Here is a 25,443-nt window from a genome sequence, read left to right on the forward strand (position 1 = left end):
TGTTTTCTTCGTGTATCAAGTGTCCAGAAGAAGAAGAAAAAAAGAAAGGGAATTGTGGTGTTACCTGTGGATGCGACCGCCTCGTGTTACACAGCGGACGCAGCCGCCTCGAGTCTCTCAGTGTTTTGTGTTAGCCGGCGGCCGGAGGCGCCGTTGAGTCAGAGTCCAAGGCCTCGTCGGATCGACTAACGATGACGTGATGTTCCAGAACGATCGCAGCGTGTTGCCGGGCGCCCAGGTGTATATATGGAAGGAAGACGACAAGGTCAATCCGAGAAACATACCTGCTGTTTTAGATAACGAACCCAGGGTCGAAAAAAAAAAATTGAGGGGTTTTACGTGCCAAACCAACGACGGGCATCTGGCACGCCCCAGCGGAGGACTGAGGATTAATTTCGACCACCTGGAGATCGTTTGACGTGCAGCCGAAAGCTCAGTTACACGGCGCCTTCTCCGCAATAAGCCTCCGTCAGATTGCGGGCACTGCGGCCGGGATTCGAACCCGCCACATGGGGATACCCAGAGTCGAGATTAGGATTGACCAAATTCTAGTCTCTGCGTCCAAAACGGGTGAAACTAAAGCCCGAACAAACCGTGTGTGCTTGTGTGTGCTGCACAAACTTTGGCTTGTGCATCTACCCTTAACAGCCTACGGGAGGGAGAAATAACGGAGGAGGAGATTGTGGCTTCGTGCTGGCCCGAGACTACGCCCGGCGGTGATCGACTCGCCGCGCAGGCATTGCAACTTGTTCATGAAGAGGAAATCACATTTTGCATATGGGAGAATGGTAATTGGGTGACCGAAACTGCCGATTCCAGATCTTTAATTCTGTATGAGGCGGAGGGGGGAGAGGAGGTCCCAGCAAAATCGAAGATTTCGGGGGGGGGGCCGGGCCTCATGGGCCGCCCACCTGGCTACGTGCCTGCGTGGTTTTCCACCCAGCAAAGTGAAATCATCTGTCTATGCTAGATCGCAAACTCAACGATGAAGTTAACTCAATCGGTCGCTGATTGGCTGCCCTTTTGGTCACGTGATGTGACGTTGCGATTGAGTTTTTCCCTACGGATTCCGATGGAGTTCGAGCTATGCTGGTGAAATAATGAAGTTCGCGGTGACGTCAAAATGTTGTCACGATTGAGTTTGGCGATGGAGATAACTTTGTAGTAGTCGGGCAGCAAAAGTTGCCAAAGTCAATGAAGATGGCGACGTTCAAGCTCGCGGACGAGGCGGACCAAAGCGGACTATCGCTACGTTTTTATGTGTTCGCCGTTCAAGGTTCGTCAGGGACGTATCGGGGAATACTGCCCGACACTCGCTGGTGCTGACATTTGCCGTGGAAGCTTTGGCGGCGTCGCGAGGGGCCCCATATGTTGACCGCCGAGCAGCAAGTGCTCTCTTTGAGCGTTGCTGGCGGCACATTTTGCTGCGACGAAGACGTCACCGTGCGTCGGTGTGCTGCGAGTCGCATTCTTTGGATGCTACAGAGGCGATAATCGATAACCCGGGGCTGAAGGTGGGTGGGCTTCGCGCGCCAAGTGAAGACGGAAAGACGACGACCAAGAAGTTCAGCGATGCGAATTCAGCGGTGTTGTTCGGTAGGGAGGCACTCACTTGATCGAATGACGTTTTAGCGAACGCCCACGTTTCACCGAACGACACTTTAGCGAATAGTCGGACGCCGCGAAGCGGCGTTTTCGGGTGGGCCAAGTGAGTTCATATTTTTGTAATGAGTTGCCGCAGACTGTCGCCGCGAAGCGGCGTAAAGCGCAGCGCGACGGATGGCTTAACGCGCGCCCCCGTTATTCGCTAAAACGACCATTCGCTCAAATGTCGCCGTTCGCTAAAATGTCATTCGCTCTTGTGATATGAACCCCGGGCCTCAACATCTGGAAATTGTTCTGCTGCAGCACGTTGTGTACGTTTTCATTTTACGATTGCAGGTTCAAACTGGTACAGTATCTTGTTCTTTGCTTGTGTTGTCTGAAACGTTTCTGCTGCTTTTCTGCCACACCGGGTAGGGCGCCTCGTCAAGCTGCAAGCCATGCAACTTGACGTTTAACATTATATGTCCCATCTCCCACCTTTGTATATAAAGGAAAATAAAGAGATTATAAACTCAATTGACACCTCTTTGCTCCGAAGACATAATTTTGGGTATTGTGCAAGACAAGTGGAATATCTCCACTTTTTTGTCAACTGTTTTATTATTACATTTTCAGCGTTTTTGGGATGCTATGCAACTACTATCTCCAAGTAGAGGCTGCATTAGCATGCAGAATTTCTATCTAGTCTTGATGTGCTTTTCGACAACTGAAAAGGTTATGAAACATTCATGTCAGATACCGCCTCACTGTTGTGTGCAGGTGACGGCGACAAAACCCTGAAGCCATGCTTGCTCACCAATTCCTCACAACCCCAATGGGTGTAGAAGAACTTGTAGTTGGGCTAGTTGGTAAACGTTGGTATTCATGTTACAAGGCGCAAAAACACGGACACAAGAGTTTTGTCTTGTTTTGTCTCTTTCTCTCTTGTTTTGTCTCTTTCTCTCTTTCTCTTTCTCTCTTGTGTCCGTGTTTTTGCGCCTTGTAACATGAATCCCAATGGGTGCTCTGCTGTTCTGAGGCCAAGCTTAACAAAAAGCATTGCTTAGGATTCTGTCGTAGAGCAGTGAATAGGATGCTGAAAAGCAGGTTCCGGTGGTTGCAAAGGTGCTAGGCACAGCAACATCATTTGACTTTCTGCACAATGCGGCTCCCTTGAGCCCCAAGAGTCCGACCCCGAGGACGGTGTAAGCTTTGACAGCAGAGGACACGCTATGCAGTGCTGAAAATCTGAGAGGTGGCCACCTCTGCAAGTATGTGCTGCCTACCAGGGTCTCCCTGCTCAAACTTGAAGCCTGGCAGCTGTTGAGGCTACTACGAGCTTTGTCTCTCGTCACATTTGCGAAATATACTTGTGTGTATCCGCTTGCAATGTTTTGTCATACTTTGTAACTTGCCAAAACAAGTAGACACGGTAAGTCCCTTTGGCTGCAGAGTGGTCTACCTAAAAGACAGTTCAAGCGGAGTTTTGGTATGGCACCTAAAAATGGAAGTTTGTAATAAGTTGATGTAAAAAGCTTTTTAACACAATGTTTTTGGCAGGGTAACCTTGCAAAAATGCAAACCGCATAAGCGAAACGTCAAGGCATTAGAATAGAGAATAAAAGAGGGCCTGCTCATGGGTGGCATCTTGTTTCCCATTGACTGCATAAGCATTCTGGCTCTAACAGTATATTGTTCCAAGCATAGAGGAAGAAAAGGTGAAGAATTAGCTGTGGTTGCTGGTATCTGGACGATTGAACTTGCACCGCCGTGTCACGTCAATTGTGAAATTTCTGGTTCCCTGTATATGAAATATACATTGACATCTGAAGTCGAGATACGAGTCCCGGCACATAAACACTTGCACCGAGATTTCCTGACCCAAAACTTGTATTCGATGTATGACAATTTTGTCGGGTATGACCAAGGTAGTGCTGCAAACCTTTTTTCCACGCTATACTGAAATCATGACAGACGCAAAATGGTGCCTAGAGAGCATGTTTTATTGTGCATGGAAATTCTGCACCCCCATGAGGGGCAGCACGAGTATGGTCAGTGAAGATGACTGCTGGCTATCTGCAGCTGCTTGTCCCTCCACAGCCTGCAAACAAAGTACACGAAAAGGGTGAATGTTTATAAAAACAAGCATTTTTAAAGACCATGTTACAGAAATTGCATAGAACAAGAGAATCCGAGGGGTGTGGTGAGCGGTAGTGTATGGCATACCACTGCTTTTATCTTCTTTTAGAACTCTTATGCAGTGCTGGAAATATCAAGAATGCGAGACTCCTGAAAGACATTTTGTTTATGCGGGCACCTTCCTAACCAAGGAACTGCTCAGACCAGCAAGCTCATGCTGTGGGTCTTCCAGTACAACACGCAACCTATGAAGCAAGCAGCCTTGGGCAATGTGCACCTAGCATGATCCAATTACTTTGCAGCAGACAGGCCTGCTCTGTCCATCACATGAAAAATGGAAAGCGAAAAGTTGGAAATCACTCACTTCGAAACACAACACAAGGTCCGAAAATGAAAAGGAGCGAAAACAGAAGAGTCCTGCATTCACTTTCCTTTATGCTATAACTGTCTGTCATAACTGATTCCCAATGACAAGTTAACTGTTGTTCCCGTCAATGTTTTTTGTGCTGTGGAAGTCCACCTCTTCCGCATTGCATTGAGCAAGCAACAAAGACTGAGAGCCCAAGCTGCTCTGGGTTGGCCTAGAATAATTCATTAGTGCCATATGACACAGGTTTTCTTTCGACAATTCTCCAAACAATGCTTGCCAGCCAATTTTAGACCTTGACTGCACTTCTCTACATCTAGGGTACTCATGCTGTAATGTTGGGTGCCCAGCAGCATGTGCAATGCAACCAGCTGCTCCCGCTGAGTGGGCGAGAGGTCCTAAACAGCGCAGCTGGGGGCAGTTCAGGCCCTCACCATCCAGGGTGGCAGTGTACAGCTGCAGCTGAAAAAGATTAGCACAAGTGACCGATGACCGGAGTAGCAAAATTGCGACAGGCAGCGCTATTTTTCCCGAGCGTGCCGATAGCAAGTGCCACTCATGTTCCATGTCTCAACGTTGGTGGCTGCCAGAAAATTGAGGGATAAGATAGCTTTCGGAATGCAAGCTTTAGGATGGGCTGCTTTGTGCCGGCCACCACCGTGTGTCGCGATTTTGCTGCTCCGGTCGTTGGTCACTTGTGCTAATCTTTTTCCGCTGCAACTCTACCTGATGACTGATGCACAGCTGACATGACACAGTTTCAGCAGCATGCATACATGGTTTGCAGGTAATGTCATGTCAGTATAAAAGACAAGACCTTTGAGTACTTCCAAGGGCACCGAGTTGGTGAACACCACTTGGTACATGTCAGATGTGGTTAATGGCAGAGGCTGCTCATTTTGCCATGCACGTCTCCGAGCAAGCTTGCCCGTGGCCGAATGGTTATTGTGCTTAGCTTGCACACAAAGGGCTGAGGTATGATGCCTGGCCGTACATGCACCTTTTTGTTATTTCTGTAAATGTTGCATTCTGGTTTAATTAAAGAATCCCATTGCTTGTTCAAAGTCAGAAAGTTCTTTGCACCAAACTTTCTATGCCGATTGTTCCAGAAGTCTACGCACATACATGAGGGGCTCTGCGTGGCGATACAGAGAGTCTCGCTCTTGCGCTCGATCGTGCCACTCCGCCGACCTTCGATGCCTGTGATGCTACCTCTTTGTATTTTTGTTTTCGGCACAAGTTTGCCAGATTAAACATTTAGTTTCTGTTCATTCGTCACCTGACCACCTGTCATTCGTGAAATTTTGGTGGATGTGCGGGACATTAACAAAAAGGTGCATGCGCGGCCAGAAATCGAACCTTGGCCCTTTGTGTGGGAACCAAGTACGAGAACCATTCGGTCACGGGCGCGCTTGCTCAGAGACGTGCGGGGAAATATGTGCTAGTGCAAGCTCTTGGGGTAAGCCTAGGCAGAAATTTAAACCGTCAAGTGATGATGACAAAGTTTGTCCGTGTTTGTCCAGTTCAGTACGCAGAAAATATTGCTCTGTGTGGTGGCGAGAACCATCTGCTACTTACTCTCAACTGTGACAGATTGTGATATCTAGCCAAAGGTGGAGGACGTGAATATCTGAGCGCAAAAAATGAAGAGAAGTATACAAAACTGCACGCCAATGATTTTGCCGAGTTCAACAGGCAATGCCCAGCCAGGTGCGTCCTGCTTCCACAGCCCTTTGCAGCAAATACTTTTAGAAGTGGACTTTTTATATAAATAGCAGACACCAGTTTTGGAATTGGTGAGCCAGTTTTGTCTTAGTGTCATTCCCTTGTCAATTTCAGGGCAGTGGGTAGATGTGGTGCTGCCGGGAATGTTCGGTGGAAGCAGGTTGCTGTTGGGAAACAGGACCGGAGGCACCGTCTTTTTCCTGACACAGTCTCATTAATTGGATCTGTGTCTTGTCCGACACAAAACTCAAGTAACCATGTGTGGATTGTCTCTGCACCATGTGTACACTTAAGTTTTTGTAAGTCTTGCTGAGGTGTCGCCTTGCTAGAAACATCAAAACGGTTGTACCTACAGTCACCTTGGGAGCTACCGACCAGGCACAATATGTTAATGACAGCATCTTCTACATAGTTATGCACAGTGCAGGTCATGTTCACATTTTTGTGCAATTGCTGAGATGGGTACAAAAGCTGTCACTTTGGGCCACTGGAGCCAGCGCAGTTCACCATGATCACAGTGTAGCAAAGCTGCAACCCCACAACATCAATGGCCACCAGCATGAGGCTACCGACGGCACTCATGCATAATACATGTCCTGACACAGGCGCAAACCACGTATTATGGAGATGAATCCAGACTGTTTTTTATACCTACCATTTGGTGGTGGTGGAGCTGCCATCTGTGCTGGGTCCTCACTAGCACCTTTGGCCACAGCAGATGAGTCCTGCATCATCCAATCAAACACAAGTTAACGGACAACAAATTGGCAGCTTTCTGGTTCCGCGTTGATGTAATGCCCATTGCCTACACTTTAGAATTCAGGTATCGGAGTGCCTCATGCACAGCTCTAGAGAAATTAACTCGTCAGCTTGAGCGCTACGATCCGAGCTTTCAAAGAAACATCACGAGGCAGCACACTCGTGCAAAGTCAATAAGACCAAAAACAACACAGTGTCTGTTTACTACAAGTAGCAACTTTTAGGAGACCGTTACCGTGTTCTGCGGTGGCCACGGTACGGCTGGTAAGGCTTTAGGCGCGCTGAAAAGCATGCTTCAAAGTTACAGCGCGAGCTCCCAGTAGCAATTTCGCTGCGCACGGCAACGGTACGTTAAAACCACCCATTGAGATGCCATGCACTTACTTACCGACACTGCAGCCGAGATGCCGTGTGGCGACGGACGAGGCGCGTCCGCCCTCGAAATCATGCGCCTTCTTCCGTGTCTTAGCGAGGAACCTTTCTCATATGGGCCAAGATTCTGTCCTACTCCTCGAGTTCAGCGAGGACACTTGGTTCACGTCCCCCACCAGACTGCCGAGTGGTAATCGCGACGTGAAAAAGCCCGACTTGACAGCAAAAATTCCAAAAGTGAGGCAAATCTTCGTACAGACACACGAGCACTTTACGTGCGACACCCACCGTCGGCCATGACGATTCATCGCGATCGCGATGCAGCTCACGCATTGCGATCATCTAAATTGTTTCACTTACGTAAAAAGACATGATTCATGCGACCTAGACTTGACACCGGTAATTATATTTAGATTGTACCCGATTATATATTTTCATAAGTTAAAAATGTTGCTTTTACAAGACCCTTCGATGCGGCGTTGCGCATTTCCCTCTAGGGACATATTTTGGGGACAAATCCCGATGAAGTTTCAACTCAATCGCCACTCTCCGTCGACGTCATCAACGCGCCGCGATGAAGTTCCCTGCCAGTTGAGTTCGCCGCCGATTGAGATTAGGCTCCTCCCACCGGCGACGTCACGATGAAGTTTCTTCATCGCTTTTTCCACCATAGACAGACAGGGCACATCGTCTTGCTTTTGACTTCGCAGAAAACTGGACTGTGATTCTGCCTAACGAGATGCAGGAATATTACTGGCATAAACATCACGTGTGTCGCGTCAACATTCCAAGGTCCCAGACGCTTCGGCGTCGTCAGTGATGACTTGTGCCACGCACTACTGGCTCTGACTCTGACGTTTCAAAGACTGGCTGGAGGAGCACCTTCCAGCAGTGTATGTCTCAATCACGTACGTTTCCGACGGGGCGCCTGCTCATTTTAAAAATAAATTTAAACTCTACGAGTTCCAGCGAGCATGTCATCCTCAGAAGAAGTGGCTATTTTCTGCCTCCGGACATGGCAAGAATTCTTGTGATGGAGTTGGGGGCCTGTTGAAGCATCACGCGACAGTACACAACCTCGGTTCGCGGTTGGATGCCGCAATCTGGACATCAATTTACTTCGTGGACAAGGTTGGAATGTGTGGGAAAAACGTGGCACTTCTGAACTTGAGCGAGGAATAAGTGACTGTGTTCCATAAACATTAAAGAGGAGAATGGGACTGCGTGCCGGCTCGGAAAGGCATCCGCTCTTTACACGTCTGAAAGCACGATAATCGAAGCGTGCATCTAAAGCGAAATGATCTTTCTAAATTGAAATGCATATGTGGTGCTCAACAACTTGAATAACGCATATGTGGATTTTTTTTTTTTTTTTTTTTTTTTACACGTTTTGGGTTTTAGAGCGTTTACGAAGTTCGGAAATATTTCCCCGAATCCTTTGTCGGTTTGTAGACTTTAGGGTAAGCGATAAAAGACCCAGGAAGTTTTGTGAATAATTATATATGTTCATTGCACGTCTGCTCATTTAAACACGTCAAATAAAGTAGTTTGAAAAACTTTACGTACGGCTGTTTTTTTTTTTTTTTGCATATATTGTTAACAGCGGAACTATTACTTTTGTGCAAGTCCCCGCACCACTAGCAACATACGCTCTTATTATGCATATGCACCCCCCCCCCCCCCCCCCCCCCCCCCGTTTATGTTTAGAGAAATCTTAACTCACCGTCCAACAGCCTATAGTTTCTGGTGTTCTTTATCTCCCGATGGACCAGTGACTTACCATCACGAAATCACAGTGATATCACATTTAATCCGTTTTGCTGCATCAATACATTACATAGTAATCTGTTTTCGCCGCATCAATACAACGTCATAGCGGCTCTGGTGATTCAGCTGGGCCGAGTAGACCCGGCTGGAATTCAATTCAAGAAGGGTGGCTGTTATAGACTAGTTGGCTGGGCGCCTCGTTTGTGTCCTGTCCTCCCTTCGTCCTCGTCTTTGCTGCGCACGCACACAAAAGTTTTATGAAATGGAACTCAATCTCTACGGTCGGCCACAAGTGCCGCACGGATCAACAGGGCGGCGCCATTGAGACGATTGAGACTAGAGTTACTTGAGACTTGGTCTCGCCGCCCTCCCCTCGTGACCATCTATGGACGATCGGGTTCACGTTTTATATCGAACGACCGCAGCTTGGAGTCCAAAGGTATACATCGGCGCATCGGGACTCGGGAGCAGAGAACGGATAAACAACGAGGCCTCCTCTTTCTTGAGAGGGAAGAGAAGAGGGGGACAGTCGAGCACCGAAAAACTAGAGGTGCTGAGGTGTCGAATACGGGGAGACCTCCAAAAAGAATAATGGCAGTCAGAAAACACGGAGAGAGGACCTGCTGGGTGACACCTGCCAGTCACCAGCGGACGACGGGACGGCTCATTGCCTGCCCAGCCTGCAAGGCCGTGTTCCAAAATTTATTCGATCTTACTCCAAAGTAAGGGTTTTGTACCCTTCGCGTTCTAAAACCTACCCGCGTCCAGCGTTTTTCAATCTGTGTTGTCACGTGATACAATCCGCCAGAGTAACTCAGATCCATTTGGGTAAGATTTGGAACACAGCCCAAGGCAACGACTGCAATCGTGAGCCACCATACCAACGCCCATTATGTTCAAAAAGCAGCCTGGTCTGTGTGCTCCGAATTGCTAAACGGGTGCAGTTGATGGTGAACCCACAATACCGGTAATCTGTTACACGGCTAAGAAGATATACCACTACTTAAAGGGATACTACAACGAAATTTCGGCGCTCATTTTTTGGTCTATATGTGTTCAAAAGAGCAGTATCACATGGAACATACCAATATCCTGTTAGAAAAGTCTCGAAAAGGAATTTTAAAACGAATTAAACGATTAGCAAAGAGCACCTGGTAGATGTCGCTAACGCCTCGTTTGTAATGCTCGTCTAGGAACCTTGACAACTAGTGACGGAGGTTGTCTCGTCTCCGGCCACGACGAGAGAAGAGGGGCAGGAAGAACTCCCCTCTTCCCGAGAATCCCTTTTGTGTGTCGCAGAAGTTGCTATTGTCCCCGTAGAAGATTATAAAAGATTAACCCGTCACTCAAAATTCTTACAAAAGCAGCCGCTTCGGTGGCTGGAACGACTAGGCCATCCTCTCGACGTCAGCCTCGCCATAGCTTTGCTCGTCTTGAGACGACCTACGTCACGATTGCGTTGGATGTCGCGTGCTCTAAGCTGGACCTTCTCCGAGCGCTTGCGAGAGTGGGCCGTTTATAACGAAAAATACAACCACCAGGATCAAAATACAAACGTGCGATTGTCATTTCCGGATATTGTGGATCATATTCAACCTATTTTTGAACACGACGGGAATATTTCAAATTTCGTTGAAGTATCCCTTTAAAGGACACATGCAAAGGAAAAAAACATTTTTTTTAGACAGCTTAGATGGAAAAAGGATGTCATAAAACGATTTTACAACGAAGAAACAAAATTTTTAGAGCTATATTTACGGCGCTATACGAATTTGTAGTTGGCGCTCGCGGGAGCCGCTGCTGGTCACGTGGTAGGCCCGCGCGCCGCCGCGCTGCGTCGCCGCCGCACGCTGAGCGTTGTGCGAACGCCGCTTCAACGCGTTTCTCCAAGCCGCCGTCGCCGCCGCCGCACAAGTTCGTCTGCTTCGGGGCGCCGCCGCCGTCGTCTGACCGGCGCACAGGTCTATCACGTCTGCTTGCGCTTTTTCAGGAGTTTCCTTTGGGCTCTAAAAGTTACTTATTCGTCTTGGTTTTTTGTTATACTTCAAACAAAGATGAATAAGTTACTTTCAGAGGCCATAGGAAGCTTCCGAAAGAGCGCAAGCACCACGTGATAAATAAAGACCAGTCACGTGATAAATACAGACCACTTTTCCGCGGTGCCCGCGGGCGCCAACTACAAATTCGTTTTGCGCCGTAAATATAGCTCTAAAAATTTTTTTTCTTCGTTGTAAAATCGTTTTATGGCGTCCTTTTTCCATCTAAGTCGTTTAAAAAAAATGTTTTTTTCCTTTGCATGTGAGACACTACCACCACCCCCCCTCCCCCTCCCCAATTTTTTTTTCTTCATTTTTTGCCAGGTGATTTAATATGGTGTCGGAAGACTAACCAATTAATATTTTGCTACAGAGTCACGTATATTTCCAATAAAGCCAAAAAACGCTACTGCTCGAAACCGAAACCTGCGCACGGAGAGTGAGTGGCGGAAGTCACGTGGCTACAGCCAACTGCGCGTTTTTTTTTTTTTCTCTCTTTTTCTCTTTTTTTGCGCGCAGCAGACGACGGGGTGTGGGAACCGTTTGCCATGCGATCCCTTTGCAGTTATGTTTGTTCCGCTCGCTGTTCTGTTTTGTACATTGAAGAGTTGGAAATGAGTAGTGAGTGCCTTGGGTCAATTCCCGTGATCGGCTCCTAGAAGAATACCCCCAAGATGTTGCGTGAAGAGCTGGCTCACATGTCCTGCATCTGAAAGTGGCATTGTGTGGCACAGTCTGCAGAAGTATACGAAAGATCAACGGGATCGGGACCAACGGCTGGCTGCGATTCCTGTGGAACATTTACGGGCACCTCGGAAAGTGGACGCTACCCGATTTATATGCTTATTGCATTTTGTGGAAAGTGACTACATTGAGTTCACAGGTGTCAAGAAGGAAATCCCAAGTCATTTAGTTCAACGACGTTTCGTCCACAACATTTTTTTTTGTGATAATTGCAAAAAAAAAAAAAAAAAGATATGTAAATGTCGCAAAATGTTTACAAAAAAAAAACCAACAGGAAAAAAAAAAAAAAAAAAAAGCCCAAACACGTTGTTGCGTGTGAAACGGGCATCTTTTTACTGCGCTACCGGGACACTTTTTTATTAGTAATAATGCAGCCAGTCAACTGTAAGTTGGAAAGTTCGGTACCAATTTTCCTCCAACAAAAGCACCCCCGGGTCGAAGTTGGGCAGCACCACGCATTCGCCACATTCGCACCTAGTAAAGAAATCGTACGCATGCATACTCAACTCGAAGTACGCACTTCGTGCTTGACGTTTGCGCGACCGATGTCTTCAGCCACGAGAAGGGGGCGATGGCTCGGCGACGTCTTCGTGTAAATCGGCTTGGTGGTCGAGCGTCTCGTACGGGATGAATACCGATTATTTTGATCGGTCCAAAATTTCTCTTTCGAAGAAAGACAGAATTGGCCGGTACCGCGAACGACAGTCCTGAAGTAGAGGTCCCACGCCCGTCGTCTGCTTCCATCGCCGTCCAACCCGCGAGACCCACAATACATGATAAGACGCCATGTGGCCGTTTTTCTCCTCCGCTACGGTATCCGTGAAGAAAACGCCGCAGCTGCGCATGCGCGCCGCCAGCCAGCCTTGTCTGCGTAGTTCAAGGTCTTGTGGCGAATTACGGAGCGCTATCCGGGTGCTTAGCGGGCTGCGGAAACGGTCTACTACAATTCCCCAATTACGCAGTGGACGTACAGAATGCTCCCGGTTCTCTGTGCAACTTTTTTTTTTTTTCAGTCAACGTATTTGCAGTTTTTTAGAAGCCACAAAAAACGGGTTTAATATTTTTTTCTATATTTCTATATTTTTTTCTATATTGAATGTGTGCCTGCAATGACCCACGACTTTGATTAAATTTGGTGGTTGTGTCTAAACCTTAAAAAACGGTCCGTGAACACGGAGAAGAGAGTGAGCGCGACTCAAAACGTCCAGTTCTCGATCGGTGGTTTTTGGGCGTAAAGAAACCGAATTTCGAGCCGGAAATTCTGTTCTGGGTAGTTGGGCTCTCGTATGTCACGTACAACTAAAAACCTCGGCGAGCATAAATACCCTGTCAGTGTCTTTTTAAAGGGACACAGACAGAGTATTGGGGGGGGGGGGGGGGGGGGGGGGGGGGGTGTCAGTGTCCCCTTAAAGGGACACTGACACCCCCCAGATATTTTTACAGTGGAGCTATTAAAGGGATGCTGAACCGAAATCTGGATTCCACAAAGCATGCAGCAGAAGCATGCAACGGGATGCTACAAACACCAAAACATCACTCACACAGTGATATCTCGAACGGATGACCATATTTTTCAAGAAAAGGTGGCGTATTTGACAGAAATGTTCACGTCATGTTTCTCCGAGAAGGAGGGGGAACGACCTCGCGTCTTCTCCGCCTCGCTGCCTTGAAGGAGCGGAGTGAAGAGAGGAGGAAACTAGGTATCTTGACGTCACGCGCCTCGTCGGCCTGGTTCAATCTCGACCTCTTTTTCCCAGAATATGGCCGTCCATTCGAGATATGGCCTTACGAGTAGTGTTGTAGGGATTGTAGCGTCTCGCCTACATCTCCTGCATTGTTTTTTCTGAAATCCAAATTTCGGTTCACCATCCCTTCAAAGGGCAACTCCGCTCAATTCCGAAAAATGTAACATGTGATTCCATTTCACAAAGCACTACTAAACAGCTCTACGTCTTCGGATTCGCGAAATGTGGAATATTATTTGTGTAATCCTAATTTAAACATCAGCTGATACCGAAACCGAAACTTCGGTTGCGTCAGGCAACATTGGTCGCGCATTGTCAGATTCATGGCCACGTCACGTCGAACCACGTGGTCTTGTGACGTTCGGGGGGGCGAGGGACAGGACACGCGACGCGGGCAGGTCACTTCGCATGGCGTGGACGGTGATGGCCCGGGGGAGAGGGGTAAGGGGAGAAGACGAAAGAGAAGGGGAGCGGAGAAACAGACCGATAAGCGCGCAGGGCAGCGAAAACTAGCGCATCCGCGTTACGGTGATCACGTGGACGCCGTTCAGCCAACACCGGGAGGAGAAAGTCATGACGTCATCGTTCAGTTTCGCTCTGAGAAGTAAAACCAAAACAATCGTGAGAATGACGTAGTGTCATGCCTCTGACGTAGTGGCCCAACGTTGGCCGCTCCAACCCCGTCGCATTGACTGCGCTGACGATTGCGCCTCACGTCGCAAGCTAGAGTTGGCAGATTTTGGCGACTTGGCTCACTTGAAGGTTTGCTGGCCAGTTTATTAAATACATAGACGGGATTAGATCGTAATATTTGACATGGGGTCTTCCTATATGATACTGAAGAGGGCTGCATAGTTTTCTAAATATCAAAAATGAAGCGGAGTTGCCCTTTAAGGGCTAGTTTCCCCAGGATCGTGTCCGGTACCAAACAAATGTCGACACCTGCAGTGATGTGATTGCTGCGCCAATTGCGCCAAACTGCACCAAGGGGCTAACCCTGCTACATCTTGCTACATTTTGCCAAATATGAGTAATCCGCCAGGCCTGCGCCAAACAACCAATTTTGGTCGCCTTTCAAAGCCGAAACTAAACTGAGTGCCGTAAATGAGCTCACGTGAGCTAGGTGGCGCAAGCGGCCACTTGACACAAAGTGCCCTGCATCAAAAGTTCATCCGGTCTTGCATCGTTTTTCCCGCCGTCTCTCGTTTCGCGCTCTCATTGTCTCGCACCTTTTTTGAAAATTTTCAGCGATAGACGTGTTCGTGTGCCGACGCTCCGACGCTAGCGTGCCGGGTACCAGCCATGCCGTCATGCTTTGAAACGAAATTATGTTTTTGTGCGGCGGGAGTTACTTTGTGAGCTAAAGCACTCGCTCCTGAAAGCAACAGCCGTGGGAAAACTATATTTGGTCCCTGCCTGCCAGTCACCGTGGTCGCGCGACGTCGGGTGTTGCCGTCCCCACGTCGCTGCAGATATGGCGCTTTCTAAAATGAAACTAAGTACCACCACAAGTTCATCAACATTCCTGTTCTTGTTTAAATCACGCGTTACTACAAAAATCTACCTTTAACTCAAAGACTGATGGTCGAAGTATTGATTGCCTACGTTTCTCTCGGTGAACCTTCTTTCGGGATGGACCCCGGTTTGTGAAAAATCTGCTGCAAAAGAAAGTTGGTGAAGAGAAATGAGCTAAAGCAAAGAAGGCAATGTCTGCACTCTGAACCCGCACAGTGCACATGTTTGCCTTGAGTTCAGAAGAACGTTTTGATCCTGGCTTGCGATGTCTTGCATCGATGTGCTCAAGTTCTTTTTTTTTCTCTCTCTCTCTGTGTTTAGCTTGTACCTCGCGTGATGGCCGGGCAAGCGCTGGACTGTTTTTTTTTTTTTGTCGTATGCTGGACAGTTACATTTTGCAAACAATTTCGGGAACCAGTTGGCGACGGAGCAGAGTGGCATGGTTTCGATCGAACAGCCATCTCCGCTCGCGCGACAGTTTTACATTGCATTGCAGTAGGTACGGGTTTAATCAGTTGGAGACTTCTTCCATTTATTATAAAACTAGTCTACCTAAAACTGCTATTTACTACTAAGCTGGTCATTTTCAAATAAATTTTAATAAGTGCAGTTTGGTTCTTATTTAACTATAGTGGGCACATATATATGTATAACTTAACTGAAGCATTGTAAAATGTGTCATGTCATAGGCATTTCAGTTACATGTTGAAAGACTCCCAGGTGGTCAAACTTGACTGTAATTTGTTTATTGCGGCAAGCAAAGTGTCCTTCGTGTGTCCAACACTTAAAACAGTTAAGAATATCTGCTCCAAAAGTCACTTTTGCTGCTCCGAAACACTGTTTTAGCTGCTCCAAAAGCCACTTTTGCTGCTCCGAAACACTGTTTTGGCTGCTCTAAAGGCCACTTTTGCTGCTCCAAAACACTGTTTTGGCTGCTCCAAAGGCCACTTATGCTGCTCCAAAACACTGTTTTGGCTGCTCCAAAGGCCACTTATGCTGCTCCAAAACACTGTTTTGGCTGCTCCGAAAGGTGCTCCAAAACGGCTTAGGCCAATCACATCACTGCACCTGTGGTCAACACAACACTCTGGTTGCCGCCGTCACTCATAGATGGCGGTAGCTGTCCAGACTCCAGAGTGTTTTGTTTGTCGGCTGTCTGCTTGCCACCGTCGCTCATGGATCGCGGCAACCTTCCTTCGGAGGAAGAAGAATAGGAGCGGAATGAGCGGCAATGTGCACAACAGCGCGAATAGTTCCGCAACCGCTGCGAGGCCGCTATCACCTAAAGTTCCACTGCGTCGAGCGCTTCAGATTCCCTTGCAAAAGAAAAGCAGATTGCTTGCCTGGAACACGGCGGTGGCGCCATGTTTCTCCTGGAAAGGTCTATCCCAGCGCCAACCGTCCAGGATGGCAACGTCGGACAACACGACTCACCGGCTTCTGTGGTGTCATTCGTTGCCGCTTCGGAACCACTTTTTATGCATGGGGGGGTTGAGACAGTAAAGAGTTTGTTCGAAGATGCAAACCATGCACTGTAGCGCGAGTGCAGCACGTGTCCCCACGGCGCAGGCGGGGAGTGCGAGTTTCCGGCCGAGTGGCGCGGCGACTGGTTCCAGAAGGGCGAGCCGGAGCCGATCCGGATCGGCCGCACCAACATCTCCACCAAGGGCATCTGCAAGGAGGCCCACGACAAGAAGTTCCTCGTCGAAGTCCCGTGAGTGCGCTCGAAGGGCACAACTCTTCCTTGCTTGCTTCCTTGCTTCTCCACATTTGGGGGTGGGACGGCTGCATTGATGGCACCATTTTGATATGTTCACAATTTCCTGCATCTAACAGCGCCCAAAGCGTGAAATGGCCAAAATTGCAGTGTGCTGTGCCATAGATCACAGTGACTAGCTTTAGCAGAAAATGAAAGCTCGGTTTTCAACTCTGGCTGTTTCATTGCCAGGTGGCGCAAGCCGCCGCCCAATTCCTTGGTTCTGCTGTATATGCACATTCATCCAATGGATGCAATTTATACATCCATACAGTCCTAACCATCATACTGTTGCATCATTTGTTGTGCATGCTAGGGTGCATGATGCACCGATAGCATGCAGCATTAATGGTCCCCGAGTCATGCGCCTTCATTTTCAGTTGAAATTTGTACCTAAAATGATATATCTTTCCATGTGAATTTTAGATGTTTCACAGTAAATCTTTATTCTACACTTTCCAACACTTATACTACGTACAAACCTAGTTTGAATTGTAACTCATTGTACAACTGGCTAAAGTGATTTCTTAAAATGATGTCACAGTTACTCCAAAGGTGCCCCAAAATACAGATTTTTCTTTCTTAGTGCTCCAAAGATTAACCTTTAAATTAATCAATTAATGCTTTAATTGGAATAATTTTTTTTATCCGGTTAATCGGTTGAGATTTTAGTTAAAAAGTGAAAGCCGTTTACAAATCCCTGTAACGCCGAATTGGAGCGCAGCTCTTGAGGAGGAGGAGTGAAGGGTACTGAGGGGAGGGTAGACCCCTCCCCCTTCTCCTCCTCCTCCCCTCATTCTTTAATATGCTCCGGGGGGGGGGGGGTGTCACGTGACTTCGGGGAGGGGGTCACGTGACCTCGGGGAGGCGTGACCTGGGGGTGACCTCAAGGCCACGTGACCCCAAAGGTGACCCCCACGTGACCTTGGGGTCACGTGACCTGGAGGGGTCACGTGACCTTGGGGGTCACGTGACCTCAGAGGGGTCACGTGACCTGGGGGTCACGTGGGGTCACGTGACGTTGAGATGACCTTGGAAGGGGTCACGTGACCTTGGGGGTCACGTGACCTCGGGGGTCACGTGACCTTGGGGAGGCGACCACGTGACCTCGGGGGTCACGTGACCTCAGAGGGGTCACGTGACTTGGGGGTCACGTGACCTTCAAAGGGTCACGTGGGGTCATCTTGGGGTCACGTGACCTTGAGATGACCTTGGAAGGGGTCACGTGACCTCGAGGGGTCACGTGACCTTCAGGGGGTCACGTGGGGTCACGTGACCTTGAGATGACCTTGGGAGGGGTCACGTGACCTTGGGGGTCACGTGACCTTGGGATGACCTTGGTTACGCCGACGGCGACGGCGACGGCGACGCCGACGGCGACGCCGCTCAAGCCGGGAACGGGCCCCTAAGAGCTGCGCTCTAAAATTTCAGGCAGAAGGTGAAAAATGGTTGCTTTACTCCTTGGTGCACATTTATGTATTTTAGGGGACAGCACTGTTGTATTCCACTGTGAACACTTCAGCGTTCTTTCTGATTGTAATCCAGAGTGAATATCAGATATAACATATGTCAAAAATATAATATTAAAAAGGCTTGCCCATGTTTTCTTTTTGTGATCTGTACATTGTCAATTTTTATATGAAGCAGAATGTTCTGTCATGGATGACAGTAAAAAATAGTAAAAAAAAAAAAAACTGCATCACTTAAATGAACTGTTGATTGTTTTCTTTTTTGTTTGAGCGTTGCAAACCATATATTCTTTGGTGTTTATTTGTTCTAAAGAGTTTTCCACTGTTATTTTGTTTGTTTCCTGAACACTCCCCTCTGTATTTCATTTTTATTTCACCCTTGCCCCCAAGGGTGAAATAAATAAATAAATAAATAGTAGCCACTGGCAAAGTGAAAAAGGCAGGGAGGAGGTCCAGTTGTCCCACCTTTAGCGCCGACAACATTTTGCCATCTCGTGCACCTCAAGTGTGCACTATAAGCCAAAACGAGGCGGTGGAGCGCATGCTGGAGGCTGTGCATTCGAAAGACATGCTGTGCCATTCTCATTTTGTCCATGACCATAGTAAACATACAAAATTAAAAAAGATTGTCGGAGAATGCTCGCGTACGGGCTCGTGAGGAGCGCAGTTTTATATACAGTTTACGCATGCACCACACGCAAAGGAAGTTAACTGGAAAATCCCTAAATTCAACAGGAAAAGATCACTTGGGAGAACGGTGAGGTCAGTGATCAACAAAAACGGGGTACCGACATGATTTTCTGACTTCCTGTCGAGTTTCACGGTGCTAAGGGTTGGTAGGTCAGCAGATATAGGGCATTTAATCGGTTACGTTAAGCCAGTTAGTGAGGGTAGCAGGTAAAATGTAATCGGTGAAGAGCGTCGGGGAGGGGCAATGGGTTGTGGTCGTAGCGAAAGTTATACTAAACCCTGTAGTTGAATAACGACAGAAAGCGGGTCAGTGGAGCCCGTGCGGTGCCGTTCTTACCAACTTTTGGAACTTCAAAGCAGTCCAATGGATTTGCTCGTACTCGGAGGCTGTTCGCAGGTAAAGGTAAATGGTAATAGAGGTAACTGTTTTTTTCCACTTTCTAGAAAGAATATTGCAAACCCGACAAGGTTCAAGTTTCTCTAACTTTACTGCAAACTTCAAACAAAGTTTGAGTCAAATAGAACGATTATGTGCATGTGTGCAAATTAAAAGCAGGTGGAGGAATGCAGTGTTTACGGCAACTAGTAAATCATAAAAAGTTTGGGATTGCTTTCATAATGCATAAACATTGCCAATTTTTTTTTTTTTTTATATTGAAGGCAAATTGTTATAAAAATTATTTCTTTCTAAATTTTAGATTTTTTTATAGTAGTCGGGCAACTCTTGTTAAAAAAGTCGAAGTTATAACAAAATTCAAACAAAGTAAAAAAAAAAAGAGATGACAAAATGTTAGGCTAGGTGGTGCAAGCTGCCGCCCGTTACAAAGAGTACAGCCATCACTATCCATCCATCCATCCATCCATCCTGGTCCAATTCCGCCAAAAGGCAAAAGGTTTGGAGAACCAGCCGAACTGTAAGGTTCGACAAAAGTTTACGACATCCATACTCTCTGTACACGGTTTCTCCATAAAGTCTGACCACCTCCGTCCCTACAATCTGACAGATCCTATCATCCGGCACCAAAAGCATGTCATCGTGGCACCTGTCGTCTTTCTGGCTCTGCCATCGGCGGCCCAACCAGTCGTGCACAGGTTAAAAGCACAGGATTGTGGCTCATTCACTGTGTGCGATTGGGTTAGTTGGTGATGCCAAATGGACAAAGACGACAGGTGTCGTGACGACGCACTTTTGGCGCCGCATAATTGCCTCCGTTGGATTGTAGAGTTGGCTGCAATCAGACTTGAAGTAAAACGGAGCGTGGTGCTCAGTGTTGCATTCCGCCTGTCTGTGTGCATTGCAGGAGCACCAACTGCCTGAAGTGCATCGGGATAGGTGCCAAACACGACAACGTGCTGCAGTACAAAGAGAGTGAGTGGACCCCCCCCTTTGCGCCGACATTCACTTCGCCACGGGTGGGCGGTTGGGGACGGAGCGTCGAAGACGGGGCCATCAATCGTCGACGTTTCTCATACTGACGCTCGAAGGTCCCGTAGGACTGCCAAGACGGGCTGGAGGACGGGGGCTTTATTCTAGCTTCAATAAGGTTGGGAGCAGTCAGAGCACCGAAGCAAATCACGACTAGGCTGTAGATTTCCCGTTGTTTATTAAAAAGGAAGTAAACTGACGTTTTTCGGTGTTTTTTTTTTTTGAAAATTTGGTGTATTTCGGCATTTCCTTAAGTACGCACGTTAGAAATGGTGACTGCCGGTAAGAAAAAAAAAACGGTGGACAAAAAAGGTTAAATTTAATTTGCAACTTTTGTATACGCTCCTAACACTTCACACCTATTATAGAGCGTCCGTACTTGCAAACCACGGATATCGGGCCCGAACATGGACCTAGGTCGGAGTACTCTTTAACGCAATCATTCAAAACCTTGCTTCTTTTTTTTTTTTTTGTATCCTGCTATTTTGTTGCTTTGTGTGATCACAAAAATTTAATTGTTGCCGAGCAAAATGTCCTTGTAACGAGGAAAGGCAAGTTGCTCTTGCTTCTTTCTCAGGATTCGACTGATGATGACTGTGAGCGTAGTTTCAAACACTGTCGCTTATCTTACCCTAATAGAACTACCGTAATATCCCGAGAGATAGCCCACCTAAAATCAAGAGCAAATCAGGCAAAAATAAGGAGTGGGCTAACTTTCAATGCAAACACAAGTTGAAAAAAAAAATCCTCTTTTTAGGTTCTTGCCAAACTTGTTATCGTCCGAGGGGCTATTAGGCAAAGATGTAACACAACACTGAGACTGCGTGAAGCAAAAGACGACATACATACGCAAATAAGAGGGAATTGGCTTGCGTGTGTCATTTTTGCTTCCTGCAATCTCGGGGTTGCGTTATGTCTAGTAATATCCGTCGGCTCGTTGGCACCCGAGTGTCGGTTGAGCAAAGACGACTGTACTTCCCAGTCAGCAATGTTTGCTTATATCCCGCAGATAGCTAAGTAGCCACATTTACTCCAAGGTTATCGCTGATCCCAACACTGCAGGTACTATAGTCGGTGACAGGATAAGGTAAGAGTTGAGGGAAAACCCCTCTCACCTCTTCTCCCTTCAGCAGAGCGAACGCCGACGAGAAGGTCATCTCATCTCCAGCATTCGCTCTGAGAAAGTGAAAAGAGATGGGAGGAGTCTCCCCAAACTTTTAACATGTCACCGACTATAGGAGTGGGCTATATTTCGGTATTTAAAAAGAAAATGGCCAATCGAGTTGAAAATGGGGGCGGGGCATCTCTTGGGCAGTTACGTCAGAGAGTCCGTGGTGTTTGACTAACTAACCTAACTCTCACGCCACTCTCCTCCAAAGTTTGTGATTCCACCGATGCGGGACTGGCATGGTGCTCAATTAATTTCTAGCGAAGATTGTGTGCCCGACCAACGTCTAAAAAGACAGGGGTTCGGCAAATACAGTCCTTGCCTAGAGCAGAAATTTCAAGAAATCTTTTTCCGTTTTGACAGATTTCATATTTTTGACACCAACAAATGTTTATTGCTGTTTTTCTTTTGTAACCAGAAAGCCTGCGGCCTTATCATAACCAACAATCCTGGCTGATTTTGCTTCGGAAATTAAACAGCAACTATTGGAAAGAAAGCGCACGAGGCCCTTCTTGGCAACATTATACTTACAAATATCTTGCATTGCTTTGCGAGCTGTTTCATGTGTTGCTTAAAGGGCAACTCCACTCCATTTTTACAATTTTTGGGTTATGATCTGTTTAGTCGAAGCCAACGGCCCTGAATCACGAGATATAATTTGTTTTTCGGTAGTGTGTATAGTTTTGTAGATATCGCGAATCCAAGTATTGTTCCCGCGACACGGCGAAACCGAAACTACCGGTTGAAGCAGCTTGGCAACAGTGGTACTAGTGGCGCGTCGTCGGCATGACCTAGTTCTGGTCCCGCGCTTCTCAGCCGTCGCGCCGACAAGGTCGGCTCAATCGCACGTGGAGTTTCAAAACAGAAGGTTAGATGCACATTTTCTATTTTTACCGCTTCACTTTGTTATTATGCACCAAATGTAGTAAGTTTTAGTGTGTATTTATACATTTGCCGGCCGAAAAGCGAATCCGACTGCTATAAATATGACGCGGTCGGTGCCGGCGCAGCATGACTGTATTTGTTTTTTGCTCGCGGACCGAGAGAAAACGAAATAACGGGAGATAGACGGACAGATCTATCCACAAGTGGTCTAAGTTGCTAAGCTAAGGTGCCTTTATGTGCACGCTAGTTAGATCAGCCGCGACCTGCTGCGTCCGGCCGATCGTGCTGGAGCAGCCGGCGGACGGTACGCGAACAGCGACGGCACCGCATCGTTCTTCAAAGACGCATGTTTCGTGGAGAAACCCGCAACAGTCAGCAGCCGCAGATCCTGTGTGTAGGTGTCTGACGTAAAGTGCTGGGAGCAGAGCTTGCTTGGAGCAGAGCTTCGCGTTGGAGCTCAGAGTCAACGGTCTTCCGAAGTCTATCCGGCGAACGGCACCGACCCACACCTTGTGCCTCTTACGGTCTCTTGGGAACTGGTGGAACCGCAGCTCCGGGTTGCGCACCGGGTTTTTGGTGCAACCCAGGCCACTACAAATCCTGCTCGACATTGCCCAACGCGAGTACGGCGAGTCTCTCCGGCTCCACGACGCGCGCGTGAGCGAGCGGCACCGCTTCGCTCTCTTCCGCGCTGTCGCGGAAGCAATGCTGGAGTTAAAGGAACTGCCTGGAGGCTAATAAAAATAGGGAAACACAAAATAATGTGGTAAACACCTCGTGCCGTCAGCAGAATCGCAGAATGCCACGGGAAACGAAGCGCTCGCGGCGTCCGTACGAGAGCGTAGGACTAGAACTACGTCATTGCCCAGTGTTGTTTCACTAGCTCACCCGGTGCCAGCGTTGCTCACCCGCTTTCGGGCCGCTAACCGAGCCGGGAGAACATTTTAAATATTGGTTTTAATCGATAACGCGGCGTCGGTTTGACGTAATATTTTTGGTATGACCGTATTTTGACCTAAAGCGATATCAGTCATTTCGATAGGGTCGACTTTTTGAGTGGAGTTGCCCTTTAACCGATATCCTGCATTAAATTTATACCATTTGGTTCCAGAAATTGTTTTGTGCCTGCCCCTTCCTGAAATCAAAAACCGATTGTTCCTTGAAAATAAGCCTTAGCAAAACAAAATTGGCTGCCTTTCTGAGGCTTTTCTGGGAGATTTGTTCCTTGAGTTGCATGCTTGTTCGTTTAATCATGTCGATTAGAGGTATGTCCTTCTTTCGATAAAAATAGAACAAATGAGACTTTCTCAAAAAGGAGAAATAGCACGTGAAAGAAATAAGCCAAACGTTTCCAGGTGGTCCAAATTAATCCGCAGTCCTCCGCCAGGGTGTGCCAGACGCCCTTTGTAGGTTTGGCACGTAAGGCGCCCAAATTCTAACGTGTACTACTTCTACTAGTCCTTTTCTCCTTCACCGTTGTTCTTCCCTTATGTGTAACCAATTAGCCTGCTAGTTGACTTGAATCACTTTACGTTTGACGCGAGAGTTACAGCAGAGAGCAACGCCGGTCTCCTTCCCCTGCAGCGCCCTTCTGCTCGGCGCACCGCACCCACGAGGCGGTGTGCCGGGAGTTCACGGGGGACGCCCTACTCTACTCTTTGTTCCGGCTGGGGGGCTCTCCCGTGCCCTGCCCCTTCAGGGGGCCCCTCTCCTTCGAGTACAGCCAGGGCCACGGTCAGTGCAGCCAGCCGGCCTCCAGCGTGGAGGCCTGCACAGACCCCGCTAGACTGCTGCTCCGCTTCCAGGCTTGCGCCGACGTCCAGGGCTCCGAGAGCAGGGGTAAGCGCCCAGTATGCCTCTCTTCAGGGTGCTATACTCCTTCAGTTGTATTTCCGGCCGGCATGTGGCACTGCAAGATCCCCTGGTGGCCTAGTCTGGTGTGACCCAGGGTTGGGAAGTACTTTAAGCACGTTGTACTTGAAGTACCACTTCAAGTAGGTTTTGAAGACTTGTACTCTACTTGAAGTACAACGAGTTCCCGAGAAAACTGAACCGTGTGTTTCGGCTCTGGTAAATAAACTGTGCATCGCTGGAAGCTCAAACTCCATGAGAATGGGATGCTAGTGGTTGTAATATGACGTGAAATTTTGAGAACATGACGTTACTTGAATAAACAAATAATTAAAAAAAAAGAATTAAAATTCTCTATATGCTGATGTTCGTCTAAGCTTAATATTGTCAAACCAAGAACCAACATTGTGGAGACTTGTGAGATTGATATAATTAAAAAAATCTTGTCAGCAAGAAAGAGAATCTTGTTTTGTTTCTTGCTGACGAGCTTTTTTCACTGAAATAGATGCTGCAGGTGTCCATATGGTTATTTCTTTTGATCATATTACGCTTGGGCAATGTTGGCTCATAGAGACGTTTCGTTTTTTAAATTTATCTCTTGATTCAGGCAACGTCATGTTTTTAAACTTTCGCATTCTATCCCAACCGCTAGCACCACATTCTCACGAAGTTTGTATTTGCTGCGATGCATAGTTCATTTACCCGGGTCAAAAAAACATGGTTCTCCTTTCTCGGGAACTCCCTGTACATTCTCGGGGTATGTACTTGTACTTTGCCTAAAGTATTTTTTCTGGCGCTTTCCAAGTAAAGTGCAACTTCCGGCTTCAAAGTACATTCCCCAAATTTGGTCTCCTTAAGTTTGTATCACAAAATGATGCTTTGTCAACTGAAAAAATACTGGGAGGTGCATTTCATGGGGGCATCTTCCCCACAGCCATTTCAAACTCACACTACTTCTCTTTCAGTCAGTGCAAGCGAGGAGGTTAAATATATTAGGAGAGCACACCCCACCCCGAGAGGATTGCTTGTGGAAGCTGTGGGGCTGACGTCATCCTTTCTCCTGTTTAACCCCCTTGGGTGCAAGCCAGTGCGAGGGACGCCGAATTCAGTGTTGGAAGGACTTCTGAAATTGGCGCCATTTCCAAAATAACTACTCTGGCTATTAGACTTTACCAATATCTGCAGCCATTTCCAAAAATAACTTATGCAACTCAATGACCCCCCCGGGGGCATTGCATGCATTAAAGGGGCACTGGCACCCCAAAGGTTGTATTTATTTTTATTGTCTAAAACGATGCAAGTTGTAGTCATAGACACGCAAAAAAAAAACCGCATCGCGAAAAAAAATTTTCTTGCGCGCGCGCGCGCCTTTTAATTTTTGGCGTTTGATTTTCCCGCCTCTCGCCTCCTCGCTTCTTTTGATCGGTGACGTCAAAAATCAGGAA

At 47.6% G+C, this 25,443-nt stretch overlaps 1 protein-coding gene across 1 annotated transcript in view; it reads left to right on the forward strand.

Moving 5' to 3' along the window:
- Positions 1–25,443, forward strand: part of LOC8037228 — an 83,558-nt gene that overhangs the window by 26,995 nt on the left and 31,120 nt on the right. The window contains exons 2-4 of the mRNA XM_040210880.3: positions 16,323–16,467; positions 19,970–20,037; positions 23,732–23,986. Coding sequence (XP_040066814.1) covers positions 16,323–16,467; positions 19,970–20,037; positions 23,732–23,986 — 468 coding nt within the window. The remainder of the gene's footprint in view (positions 1–16,322; positions 16,468–19,969; positions 20,038–23,731; positions 23,987–25,443) is intronic.

The sequence above is a fragment of the Ixodes scapularis genome, unplaced genomic scaffold (assembly GCF_016920785.2).
Source record: "Ixodes scapularis isolate PalLabHiFi unplaced genomic scaffold, ASM1692078v2 PGA_scaffold12__126_contigs__length_90152505, whole genome shotgun sequence".
Taxonomy (NCBI): domain Eukaryota; kingdom Metazoa; phylum Arthropoda; class Arachnida; order Ixodida; family Ixodidae; genus Ixodes; species Ixodes scapularis.